This window comes from Cricetulus griseus, chromosome 3, assembly GCF_003668045.3.
Source record: "Cricetulus griseus strain 17A/GY chromosome 3, alternate assembly CriGri-PICRH-1.0, whole genome shotgun sequence".
Classification (NCBI taxonomy): domain Eukaryota; kingdom Metazoa; phylum Chordata; class Mammalia; order Rodentia; family Cricetidae; genus Cricetulus; species Cricetulus griseus.
This window is the reverse complement of record NC_048596.1, coordinates 44,745,344-44,759,600: the sequence shown is the minus strand read 5'-3', so window position 1 is coordinate 44,759,600 and position 14,257 is coordinate 44,745,344. Positions and strand designations below refer to the sequence as shown.

General features: G+C 38.8%; 1 protein-coding gene across 1 annotated transcript in view; it reads left to right on the top strand.

Annotated features, from left to right (window-relative positions):
* Nucleotides 1-14,257, top strand: part of Gnaq (guanine nucleotide binding protein, alpha q polypeptide) — a 239,918-nt gene that overhangs the window by 188,939 nt on the left and 36,722 nt on the right. Inside the window, exons 4-5 of the mRNA NM_001244052.1 lie at nt 7,509-7,637; nt 10,512-10,641. Of these exons, the coding sequence (NP_001230981.1) occupies nt 7,509-7,637; nt 10,512-10,641 (259 nt within the window). The remainder of the gene's footprint in view (nt 1-7,508; nt 7,638-10,511; nt 10,642-14,257) is intronic.

Below are 14,257 nucleotides of genomic sequence, written 5' to 3'. Positions count from 1 at the left end.
TCCATATGTCCACAATGCCAGTGGTTATTTGCAACACAACTGTGTTCATTCCTAGAATACCACTTTCTTCAGGAGGGGATTTGGCTCTTCTACCTTTTGGTTCATTCCCACTGTTGAAGTTACTGTCTAGTTTGCTGTGAACTTTCATTAGAAGGTACCAATTGAAAGGCTAAGAAAATTCTGTGCCATTTCTGATTTCTTTCCTTTTTTCTTCTCTTTTCTGCCTATAGCATCCCCCACTTTTTTTTTTTTTTGCACATTATTCTCTAGTGACTGAAGTTCATAATCATCTATCCTTCCTTATTGCATTCTTAGTTAGCAGCTTACAATTTGGTACTTAATTGTTTCTTAATTGATTCATCTGTACTATCTTTGCTTCCCAGATAGTCTGACATCCCTAAGGGAAAGAAATATATTTTAACGTATTTTCATACCATTTCCTTGTGCCGGCCTCCTTCCATCAAACGCATACTGATTTAGACTTTAGCATAATAGATTCTCATTAACCAGGTATTTGTTAGCTGAATTAAGCACTGTCATTGCACAGCAAGACAGATTAAGAAGCAGCCTTCTACTAATTCTTGATATGTTTCAGAATTGTGTCAGAATTAATCAACACCTTTGAAAGCTGTCTTATAGGAAAGTAAATTAGAAAACTCCAATAGGCAAATTTGATAAGGAATTCTTTTTTGCCTTTCTCTGTCTCTATTTCTTTAGATTTTTGTTGTTTCCTATTTAAGAGACAGTCTCTTTGTGTTGCACAGGTGCCTCAAGCTCTCTTGCACAAGCAATCCTGCTCAGCCTCCTGAGTAGTGAGGGCTGTAGGCATGCAGTATTGCACCTACTTGTGTTTATGTCTAGTTACAAGCTTGATCTGTTTGTTTGTGCAATACAGTTGTGAATCTATTGCTGGTGGCCTAGCACTGGCTGTGACACTGGAGTCAGCTTAGCACACAGAGTTGCTCAATCTGTTGACTGTTCGTTGGGAGTCTCTTTTTGATAACCATTTTGAACAGCCATCTGATTATAAAATTAAGATGCCAAATCTCTTTTCTATGTGCAATACTGAGTTCTTTTCAGGATACTCAGGGTATTTGCTAAGAGAAAGAATACTTCATGAATTGTCTTAGTTCTTTGGTCAGAGAGAGAGAGAGCACCTTATCCCTTTGGTTTCTCTTCCTGGCAGAGATTACTTTCCCTTGATGAGTTCAGTTCTCAAGAACCTGGGTCATAACCCTGCAGCCACCACTCTGGGTCTTTGCTCTTTTGGGATTTCCTATGAAAAGCGAACAACTTCATGAACAAATCTACCTGTAATAAATGCTAGCTGTCACTGAACACTAATCATGAGGAATGTTAATTTTCCTTCTTCCCGGTGCTCTTCTGAGATGGACACGTTTGTGTAATGAGTAATCCCATGCAGCTAACAAGCTGAGCCAGATTCCTGGCCAAATTCAGACCAGAAGAGGGAGGGGCTCGTTTGGGGCCTGTCCCCCAAACCTCCCTCTGAACCTTGCTTGCCTCAGTGTAGTAGTTTTACAGAACCATCACTGATTAATTTTGTAAAAGTCACTCTAGCAGTGTTTTGTTTTTGGTTTTTTGATTGATTGCTTGGTTTTTGTTTTAAAATCTTTCCTTCTGGAATTTTGTGTTCATGCAGCTCTGCACAGAGCTATGGCTTTTCCTCATCTTCGCTGCTCTGACAGTGTCAGTCAGGTAGGGTCTCTTGGCATGATCTAGCTTTCTACTCCCAAGACACTGATCCTCTCACAATGAGGTCTTGTTAATTTTTTTAATGAAGGCGACCTAGTTTTTGTAACCTTCTTTTTAATAATTAAAAATATGAAACCTACCCAGGATCATTTTTTCTGTGCCACAGTTCCAACTTCATATCGAACTTGAACTGCAAATCTGTTACATAGCAGCCTTAATAGTGAAGACACTTAATAGGAATTAAAAATCCCACAGTTCCAAACATGCACCCAAGAGCATGCTGTTAATGCCCCAAGAGGCTGTTTTATCTTGTTGTATTTAGCTGGGTTTGCACCACACAACATAAACTTCTTTTCATACTTACTACCCACAGGTCATTTTTTTTCTTTATGCTGTAATTGCTAGAGTTTATATGACTCTAACTTTTATTTAAAAAAAATAATGTCAACTATCCTGATATATTTTGTTCATAATTGCCAAATATTATTCTCAGTTGCTTTCATTTACAGGGGGGGCACTTGAGTTTTTCTTGTTTGAAGATACCCTTCTAGTCACAATAGTGAAATTCTCTAATTTTGAAAAGATCTTTAGCTCAAATCTGTTATTGATAGACTATTGTTAATATTAGTGATCAGTTAGAATCATATCCCAAACAGAAAAAAAAAACATCAAATTTAATTTGATTTGGTCATATTATTTTAGTGAAGTTTCAGCTTGACTCTTTACTTTTAATAATTCAAAGCAATGATATATCACCTTTTTTCCAAATTTCATATTTTTTTGTAGCTGGGAATGATCTTGAAGTTAATTATGAAAAGAATACAGTGGCCACTAAACAAATTAATGAGTGTGGTTGCCTTCATTCTTTCATGTATTCAAACACTGGACAGGAAGATGCTTGTGGATTATCACTTGAAATCTTGTACTGCATTCCCAGATGCTGACTGAATCCAAATAAACCCTGGGGTTCTTCCTGGGTGCTGGCAAACTCCTTCATAGCCCATGAATCTTATCCAAGCATTTTCATATCCTTAGCTTCTACCAATGCTACAAGTCCAGTGTGATGCTAATCTCCAGGTGACTTTGTGTTTTGCTGTGGTAAAGGAACTGCTGTCGGGTTTCTGAACTTGTCTCTTTCTTTGTTGCCTCACTTTTTACTGAAAACCAACAAAATTGTGTTCCATTAAAGAGCTTATATCAGAAATACCTGTTGATAGATTCAACCTTGTCAATTTCCACTGGATTAGATGGAATTCCAAAGTCCAGAAGCTGCACACTGACGAGTGTGCTCATACCAATTATGTCATTCTGTGGCCAGGACTTAAGAGCAGGAAGCTTGTCTCCTAAATGAAGTTAAACCAGTGGTGCCTTTCCTTGTTCTGTTGTATTTAAATTTGTCAGAGGCATTTTAATTCAGAATTTAGTTTTTACATAATGCAGGCCAGCTATATCCCAGAAATATAATTGCATAAAGATGGGTAGCTAACCACCCCCTGGCTCCTATGCTTGTTCCTCAGGAGTGTAACTTGCCTAGCCACTGCAGCATTTCCGATAAAATAGTTTTAATTTGGGTGGCACACTGAGCATCTGTTATGTGTGGCCCAGACTCCCAGCCAAGTGTTGGTAATACAGCCACAGATAAATATAGTTATGAACCCTGACTACTGAATTTGAAAACATGTGAAAGAGACTGAATATTTTTAATCTACAGTATCAAACTCTCCAATGTCTCAGTGTAGCAGAAGTCATTGAAGGCCTATAAAGGATGGGAATAAGGAGTGTTTAAACAGCCAAACTTGCTTTTTCTTAAACATTCTTAGAAGTGACTTATCTCCTAGATAATTAAGGTCCATGTATACAATGACTTCTTCCTGTGCCTCATATCAGGAAGGAGTTTCTACCAGCTACCTTTTACACTTGCATTGCCTTGGCAATGTACCTGTGCCATCACCATAGCAACACTTCGAGAATGACCTCAGCAGCCACTCAAAACCAGTCTTACAAAACAAATTATAGCTATAATTAACTCTCCGAATTTACTCTGCAATATAAATTTGTTCAGGCCCTAGTGTTTCTTTTTTAAAGGTTAAATGAGTGGAATAAAACAACATGAACCCACCCCACCCCCCATTTTCCATTAGTTTTTGCTGAGAATCTGAAATGTTTCAATGGAAAATATAAAAAATAGAGATTACTTTATTACATCCTCTCAAAATGTGACAGGCATAAATGAAGAGGACATACTACACTAGAGTACCGCTCTTAGGGGTACAAAGTAATATGAAGCCAACATGAAACGTAAAAAGTGTGAGTTCTTCCTCTGAGCCCTGCTTGTCAAGGCAGATGAGTTGGGGCTCTGCAGGCACAAGCTGTTCACGTTGGCCCTTTCTGGGCAGTGAGAGATGCAGTTCTCACTTGTCTATTGTTTTCTGCTTTGCAAATTGTGTCTTCAGTATTATACCCTCTGAGCCACTTAGTAGAAAATAATTATATATACAGATTGTACATTTGGTGAGTTTGTTTTGGTTTTCACTGCTTTTGCTTGGGGGTGTGTCTGGTATGGTTTGCTTTGGGGGTAGGTGGTGTATACGAAACCAGCAGAGATGGATAGTGTTCAAACCTTTTCCTTTTGCTAAACTACATTAGTTTTCTGCCCCGAGTGAGGTGAGCCATTCCCTGCACTGTTCTCTGAGGAAAAGCAAAAGCAAGACCATCACTTTTAACTTAATCAGAAATGTATGAGATTTTTTTTAAATCTACTTAACTTTGTGTGTATGAGTGTTTTGTCTGCGTGTATGTCTGTGCACCATGTGTATGCCTAATGCTGACAGAGGCAAGAAGAGGGAATTGGTTCCCTGGAACTGAAGTAGAACTGGTTGTGAGCTATTATGTGGGTGCTGAGAATTGAACCCAGTGCTCTTAACCACCGAGTCAGGTCTTTAGTCTGAACGGCATGTTTTTGTTGTTGTTGTTGTTTTGATTTTTTTTTTTTTGGAGCCTATCCTAGAACTCACTCTGTAGCTCAGGCTGGCTTCCAACTTCAGAGATCTGCCTGCCTCTACTTCTCAAGTTCTGGGATTAAAGGCATGAGCCACCACTGCCCAGCTTTGAATGGAACGTTTTAAAAAACTATTTCTTGACATGGTGTTGACAATACTTAGACCTGGCAAGCAGCAAATACTCAGTGTAAGTAGTAGTTACTCTACAAGAGCTGTAGGAAGGATAAAGAGGGGAGAATCCTCGTAGTGTGAATGTCTAGAGACAGCTCAGTAGTACCTACCCTATGTCACACAAGAGTGCCACTGATAGTTCTGTAGGGTGGCTGCTGAGCCTATGCAGCTGGCTTTCCAGTTGCAGGATGTACCCTGGTTCCATGCCATACAGTTGTAAGGAGTTCGGTGCCCCCTTCATGACTGGAGAGATGCTGTCCATGTTCCTACGGTGCAGTCTGACAGAAAAATCCCCACTTCATGCACTGATTCTTTAAATTATCCCTGGCAAATATAGCCTTGTGCTTAGAAACAGTGCAAGCAGCATTGGGTACTCAGGTAAGGTTCATCTTTAGGAAGCAAAACCATAATTTCCCTTTACTTCTAGACTACCTCAGCACCATGTACATGGGAATTAGCAGCCTTCTCTTCTGACTTGTGAGTGACATTACTGTTATGGTAGCATATTTCTTAGTTTCATTTTCATCTTGCCACTGTAAATGCAGAGTTCTTTGATTTCTCTAAGATTTCTGAGTTCTTGTATATAAATCATGATCACAGAGATTTTAGAATATATGCTTAATTTTAAATCAAGGCTCTGATAAGTTACAAAGTTGCATTTGTAGAGAGTAGCCTGTTTTGTATCTGGTATGAGCCAGTTTATCAGTAGAGGAGAAACAGTCAATCCATAGAACATGGGCTTTGTCATTCCATCCAGTGACCAGGGCTATGCAGATTCACTAAAATACAGCTTTATACTTGTATTCTCCCAGCAGTCCCCTTTTGTCCTCTAGCCAGGTTTATAGTAATTGAAGGTATGAAGGAGTTCTTGCTAGTCAGCAGAGAGCTCATTGCTAGCTACAAATGTGTTGATGTGTCTGGAATAAGGCCTGTGTATGAATAGCTGCTTTGCTGTAGGAATTCTAGCCTGCTGTTGCCTTAAAGGACTGGTTCACTTCCAACAAGGCAGTCGGTTTACTTCTATATTAAAGTCAGAGTCTTCTGTTATGAGCCTGTACATCTTACAACCTGAGAACACCATTTCCTTCTTACCTTCAGTGTCACTCATAAAGAGACTCCAATAGTAATAGTTAAACACTAACAGCATTAACGCTCAAACTAAATCTCTGTATTGGAAACCCATCCATCCATCCAAGAATGACTAAATAGTATTTTCTTGATACTGAGGTAGAAATAAAGATGTGTGGATATAGAACAGTCTTCTCTCAGGTAGAGTCTGTCCACTGAGTGTGTTATAATGACTGAGTTGTAACCCCATGAATACCAACATTTAAACTCACTGTGTCTTATGTCTTCCAGCTCTGTTAACTCCGCCACCATTGTTCTACCTCTTACGTATGGCCCCTTTGTGTAGACACTTTGTAACTATGTGGTTTGAAACCATTTTTGTGCTTCAGCAATTCCAGGGCAGAGGAAAGTATGTACAGTTCCTCTTTGACATCATAAAGATTCTTCTTAGAACAGTCATTTCCACCTGGCTGTCATCAGTTCTGTCAAACTGTGTCATTCATGACATTACAACTTACGTCCTACACTTGGAGAGAGTGGCAAGGGAATGGCAGAACCATGCTGTTATGAATTTGTACTTGCCAGGGGTTAGGGTTAGCAGTGATAATACATCAGTTACTTTCTTTATGCCAAGTGGAAAGTTGTGCACCCTGGTTGTGGTGGTGGTTACACAGATATCTATATGCTGCGAACGCACAAACTCATATGCATAGATATCTACGAATATGCATAACTAAGGCCTGTAGTTTTATAAATAATACCATGAGTTTTCTAATTTTGCTAACATCAGATTCTTGTTGTTTTTTTTTTTAAATATAATATAGATACATAAGGTGTTATCATTAACGGAAAGCCCATTGAAGAAATTCTCTGTGATAATTTGATAAATTTCTTTTGAGTCCAAAATTACCTTTAAAAAAAAAGTTTGCTTTTCCCCCCAAGGAAATGTATAGGTATAATGACCAGATACATTTAAAGTTAGTGTAGGTGGCTCTGAAGAAGAAGGTCTGACCTCAGAAATCATTATTATTATAACTTAAAATCTCATGGCTTTGCATAAATAATAAATGACTTGGGCTTTGGACATAATTAAAGACATGGTGTGCCACTGTCCGTCTTCTCTCAGGGGACTGAGGAAACTTCCTGGGGGGGGGGTGATGTTCTGCAAACAAAGGAAAAGACAACTCCTGACTTTATCCTCAGCTTTATTACATTGTTGTTTATGCAAATAATCTTTGTATAAATAATTAAAAACTTTATGTAACTCTTGATTTGCCAGCCAAGCCTGCTAAACAAATAGAGGGTAGGAGAATAACTTGAATTTCTTAGCAACTCCCCCTTACTTTTGTGGGAGTTCCCTATGATGAGGAAATGGGGATATGGTTAGTAGGCCACATTGGGTGGAGAGCCTTCCTCTGAGCAATGGAAGGTTGACCATGTCTGTTTCCTAGATTGTCACTATCTGAAATTTTTTTTTTTTTCTGTGACTGGTTTTGTTTTTCCCTTCCATGGGTCAGGAATGATGGTAACTGACAGTCTCCTATCTCCCTCTTCTAGCTATCTGAATGACTTGGATCGTGTGGCCGACCCTTCCTACCTGCCTACACAGCAAGATGTGCTTAGAGTTCGAGTCCCCACCACAGGGATCATCGAATACCCCTTTGACTTACAAAGTGTCATTTTCAGGTAGTAATTGAGTTCATTAGCACCTGCAGCTTTGTGTGGATTGTCATCATTGGGATGCACAACTGAAATAATGTATCAATGAAAGAGAAAGCAAAAGAAAGATATTCATTTCAGGCCAAATACCAGACAATTAATGAAACCTTATTTGCTGGGGGTAGAACATAGTTACTCAAACATTGGTCTTCACTATATGTACATATGTACACACACACACACACACAGAGAGAGGGGGGGGGAAGAGAGAGGAGAAACAGACAAAATCATTTTATCTGAGGACACTGAATATATTTTTAAAATTTTGTAAGATACAAATGGTCATATAATCCTATGAGTAATAGCAACTATATTTTTTCAGAAACTTTTGTTTTGTGAGATAGAGTCTTCCTCTGTAGCCCAGACTAGCTTAAAGTCACAGCAATCCCCCTATCTCAGCCTTCCAGTTGCTGGGATTTTAGACAGGAACCAACATTCCTGCCATTGAAAACTTCCATATTGATATTTTTCTGGTACCAAAGCAGAATTTCTCTGTAGCATTAACAAAATCATGCTGTTTTATACAATAAAGTGCTTGAGAGTTTCAAAATTCATGCTTTTAAAATTAGAGTAATTAACTTAACAGAAAACAATATGGCAAAGAATGGGAGTTCATTATTTCCCTGTTCACTGCTGCTGTTTGTCTTAATGCTTCAACTGGAACTGTTTTTAACACAAGAAAAACAATACTAGTATCTTTTCACTTTACTGTTTCATGATCACTTGGTTGTACAAACCACTTAGAGCTTTAAGGGACCATGTATGTATGCCTTTGACTTGAGTGTTGATCTGGCTCTCAAGGGGGCCTACTCACTTAGGATGGGCCTGTGCTTGAGGCCATGAAGCCGCCTTCATGTAGCTCCCCCTGCAGCATGTCTCTGCTGTGGTCCTCAGCTTGACATGTGCTAGGCTGTTTCTTGCCAAAGCACCAATTTTTGTATTATTATTATTATTATTATTATTATTATTATTATTATTATTATACTCTATTATTTGCACTGTGGGGTAATCTTGCCACAGTATACTGCTCAAAAGTACATGGCTGTGAAATAGATACCACCTTGAAAATATGTGTGAACCTCTTTTTTTTTTTTTATCTGTATATAACCACCAAAGTTCCTGGGGTCAACATTCTGTGTTACATATTTTTGAGTTTATAACATCTGGATACCAAAATTTACTTACTTAGCTACATTATAGAAAATTTTCAAAAAGAATGCAGTACTTCTTGGAGATTTTCACATCTTGGTTGCTTTCCAATTTCAAAAACTGATTAGGATTCCATCTCATTCTTGACACATTTTATGCACCAGTGTTGAAGGATACTTTTTGCTACTACGATGAAAGTAATGAATGACTTCAGGGTCTGATTTCCTGTCATCTTCAGATGCAGAGCATTGGTTCTCTGCAGTAGGACTTCCTTGAATAGGAATTCTGTGTAAGTGAGTTGCATATTTTTACACAGTGGTGCTGGGGCAGAGCCAGCATTTTATTATTTTTAACACCTAAAAGTTCCACTTTTGATATTCAAAGCTCATGGGTCTCATGGGCCCATGGTTTTCCCTCTTATCTCACCCCTGTGCCTTTGTAGTCTTTTAGAAATGGTAGTATGAATGATCCTTGATTTCTGGGCAGGGGAGATGGCTCATTCAATAAGGTACATGGCTTGTGGGTCTCCATGATCTACATAAAAATCCAAGTATGGTAATGTATACCTATGACCCAAGGTCCGGAGAGTGGAAGGTTCAAAGACAGAAAGGTCCTGGGGCTTTTTGGCCATCTAGTGTAGCCAGTTGATGAGCTCCAGGTTCAGTGAGAGTCCCTATCTCTCACAAGGTGGAGAGGAGCAGAGGAAGCCTCTTGATTGACATCCTATTCCTCCACACAAACATGCAGACATGAGCACACACACATACACCCCTATATGCACACTCAAAGAAACAGAAGTTCTTCAAGTCCTTCCTTTGGATTTATTGTGTGAGTCAGCAACATACCAAGAGCAGGCACTGTGTTCTGTACATTCTTACAGAGCACTGTTCTTCTCATACCAAACCTTCTCATTTTCTGAGACTTCTTTCCTGAATGTTGTGTGCATCAGTCAAAATGGGCTCCAACAATTTGGAGGAGCTGATTTGGTATCAGGCACTGCTAGACATGCACAAACACATACTTCCACTCTATTCTTGGTGCCTGTGCTGGTGTCTGAGGGTAACCAAGTGAGTGAATGCATTAAAAGCAGACCCAGGAAATGGTTCAAATGATGCCCTGTGAGGTTCCATCCTGCCTGATATGGTTGGGCCTGTCCTAAACTATTGCCAATACTGAGAGAAAGAAAAGATCCCAAATTCTTATCCTACAGAAGGAAGTATAGGCAGGATCATATTTACAATTAGTTCCTTCCTTGTTTGGAAATACAGGTCATCTTGTATCTTTTGAATGTACTCATGGTCATTCCTGGCATCCTCAAGTAACACATGAGGGTCTTCACTCTGACATCTAGGAAATGAAAATGAAATTTATTATTTGTTATTTTTGTTTAACATAAAAACATCCTGTGTTTGCCTTTGCAGTGCGTAATTTAATAAAAATACTATTTTGCTTGGCACAAATAGGACGTTTTACATAGTTACAGTTTTCATACATATCTAGTAACTTCCTAGTAACCACAGTGATTCACTTTATTTCTGTCAGGTAACAGACAATTAATAGATAGTCAATAATCATTAATTGACCTGGCTGCCATTGTCTTTCAAGTATTGTATTTTCCCTAGTTTGTAAGTAGTATTATTGATACTCTTAAATTTTTCTTTGTTATTAATATGAATATTGTTAACTTTGCAGAATGGTCGATGTAGGGGGCCAAAGGTCAGAGAGAAGAAAATGGATACACTGCTTTGAAAATGTCACCTCGATCATGTTTCTAGTAGCGCTTAGTGAATATGATCAAGTTCTTGTGGAGTCAGACAATGAGGTAAGTGCTCTTTGGACAGATAGTGATTTATCATTTTAGTGCCTGATACAAATAATTGGCAAGAAGTGGGGAGATACGTTGAAGTCATTACTTTTTCTACTATTTCAGAACCTTTTTTTTTTTCAATTTACATTTTTAGTTCTTATTACATTAGTGTATTTATTTTGTGTGTACATACATACAGCGGTGCACATGTGGACATCAGAGGACAGCCTATGGGGGAAGGTTCTGGGGATGGAACTCAGGTTCTCAGGCTTGGTTCCAAGCACTTCTACCACTCAGCTATCTTACCTATCTAGATGTTTCAACTACTCATAAATAACCCTGTAAAACCAACCTACAACACACGCTGCATGGCAAGCCTTTCTGTCTGGAATGCAAGCAGGTCCGTGTGCCTGATTGATGCTTTTAACACTGCAGAGGTTCTGAAAATGAAAATATCATGGAGAGCCCTAGGCTAATTACAAGATCATACCATAGTCTTCCTTGCAGGATAGAACTGGGAGTACTGAGTGAGTCACCGTGTTTTGTTTTGCTTTCATTTTGTTTAAAACGTTGTTGGCTTGATGGGTGGGCATGCAAAACCTTCACTTGACTCTGTAGCTGGGTTCAAAATCAGTTCCTTTGTGAAGACATGTAGTGTCCTGGTGACATGGCCTCTCTGCTGCTAGTGTGTGATTTGGGCTGTTGTATAACATAGTCTCTACTAAGCAGGGAGTTGTTCAGGAGCTGTTCATCACACCCCTGTCTGGAGAGCTGGTTCTGTATCAGGATCTCCTCTCTGCTGCAGGGAAAGTCAACAAGTGGAGATACGGATTTTGAGAGTAGTAGAGGATTGATGAGTCAGAGTTGACTGTGGAGGATAATTAAGGGTGTAGGAAACAGTCTATGAGCTAAAGTTCACAGTATGTGTGTCTGAATGGAGATGCCATTAATAGGCCTATCAGAGCTTGCAGGTGGAGAGACCAGTGACATTAAGTAAAGGTAGAAAACAAAGAAGGAAGTGAGAAATCCCCAGCAGTTGGGTAAACTGAGATGTGGTATGTCAAAATTTACTTTCAACACACACTTCTTTTTTAGGTATCTAAGAATTTCTGGCTTCTTGATCTTTTTAAGATAGCTTATTTTTTACAAGTCTTAATATTCTAATTACAGTTCATACCCAGTATGCAGGGGTTTGTATCAGCCAACGAGCAGGGCCTGTCAATCAGCCACTGGCCCCCTTAGCTGAAATGCACAGTGCCTACAAGCACAGTAAAATAGATAATTTTCAGTTATCAAAATGTAAGCTGGCAATTGCCTTTGGAATGTTTACTATTATACCTCTCCGGTTCTCTTTCTTAATCTGTGTTTCATAATTCTTGGAGACTATAGTTTTAATATATTGCTTACTTTAGACATATTGTAACATGCCTATGGGTTCACTGCTATGTTGTAGGTACCAGGATATCCAAACAGTTAGAAAATTGGGGGTGAAAATAGCTTTTCCCTGGAGAAGCTTAAAAAAAATACAACTTTTTTTTTTTTTAATCAGAATATGGCACATGGACCAAAGACAATAAGACTTTTGCTGTATAGATCCTTGTTTCTTATATTCAGTTTGCTACCCACTAAAATAAATTTTACGTATGTCATCTACACAGAAAATGGAAGAAATATATATGATTTCATTCCTCTGTTTACATACTAGCAAGGGTAAAGTGTCTATCAATACACATTTTATGCCCATTAAATATGTTGTATCTACAAAGAACTGCATGTTGTGATTTAATGGCAATCAATTTAGCACTTTTAAATTAGCAAAATAACAAGGAAATCAATTCTCTAAATAATTTGTCAGCTAAGTAGCACAATAGCCAGGTTCTTTGTTATTGGTCATTACAGATTTCACCTGATGTTACAATAGAAATCTGATCTGTTCTTTGGTTGGTTGCTATAAAAGTATATTAGTTCCGTGACATTTTTATCGACATCTTCAATTTCTACCAGTAATTTGTAACATGAATTACTAAAAGACCAAGGGACTGATATTGGGGTTCAAACTTCAAGATGAATATCAGGAAAGCAAAGTACTGGCCATTAGCTCTCACCTCTAGCTCAGGCAGAAAGGGCTGAACCATGCAGGAGCTCTTCACCAAACCTCAGACTGTAACCTTTTTTTTCAATGTGGCTAGAGAATGAATACCTCTCTGAGACCTTGCTTCTGTCTTCTGTATTTCCCTAATGTTGGGATTAAAAGTGTGAGCTATAATTCTCTTTTTTGACTGATTCATTCCTGTTTAGATCTGGGTAGCCTTGGACTCAGAGGGATCAGTTTATCTTTTAATCTTGAGTCCTAGTAAAGGTGTGTACCACCACCTCCTAGCTTCTGGTTGCTGGAATTAAAAGTGTATGCCTGGCTTCTATGGCCTGTGGCTGACTTTGCTTTCTGAATCCTCAGGTAAGCTTTAGTAAATCATAAACAATATTTCACCACAAATCTCCTTTTTTGTCTAATACACAAAGAAGAAGGCAGCAACTAACATATGGCTGGCTGGTTTGCTTTTTCTGATATTCAGCTTGCAGCTTGAACCCCAATATCAGTCTCTGGGTCTTTTATTTTTCATGTTACAGTAATTTGTCATTCAGTGTAGATTTCGTTGTAAAAGCATGGCCCAGTTCCTTTGGTTCATAAGGTGACATATTGTGCCACAGATTAAAATAATAAAGCTGTATCCTAGTTTGCTTTCTATTGCTGTGAGAAACACCATAGCCAACAACATCTTGGGGAGGAAAGGGTTTATTTCATTTTATAGTGTTTTGTCCATCATGAAGGAAGTTGAGGCAGAATGGTGGAGGCAGGAACTGAAGCAGAGACGCTGAAGATGTGCTGCTTACTGACTTGTTCTCTGCACCTTGCTCTCCAGTACCACTGAAAACCAGCCTAGGGGCGGCATCACCCATAATGGGCTGTGTCCTCCCACAGCAGTCACTAATCAAGAAAATGTCTACAGAAAATTCTGAGGAAATACCTTTTTCCCAGATGACCCTTTTCAAGGTGACAAAACATAACCTGCCCAAGTTGTTGTTTCCCCATTAGAACTCAGTTGTGTGAGGTAAGTCACACCCTCTCTGGAGCTTTTTCTCTGGCCTTCATCAAGCCTGATCGGGCATTGCAGTTGATCCTTAAGCAATAACAAAAAAAAAATGCTACCCATAACTAGCACCCCTTTAACACATAGTCCCAGAAACATATTAGAGTGATATATTTTATTTTCATTTGCAGCAAAATATGCAAAAGTCATCGTTTCCAATTTCTTAAATCATTAAGATAATTCAGAGCTACAGAATTCTAGTTTCTGAAACTTCTTGGTTTCGGTGAGACAAAACAAGGATAAACTCCCAACAGTTTGTTCTTGGTTTTAAAGTGTGATGTTCATAACTTTAATTCAAAGCAGACTTAACTGTCCCTCCCTTGCTGTGTATATGTGAGAGGAATCTGGGAGTGAATGCTAATGGCCTTTCTTTCTGTCCTGTGGAACTGTAGAAAATGCACTGTAGACTACAAGCAATGTAGCTAAGGCATATTGTAGAGGCTCGGAAGCTGATTTGCTCAGTAAAGTACATGAAGACCTCA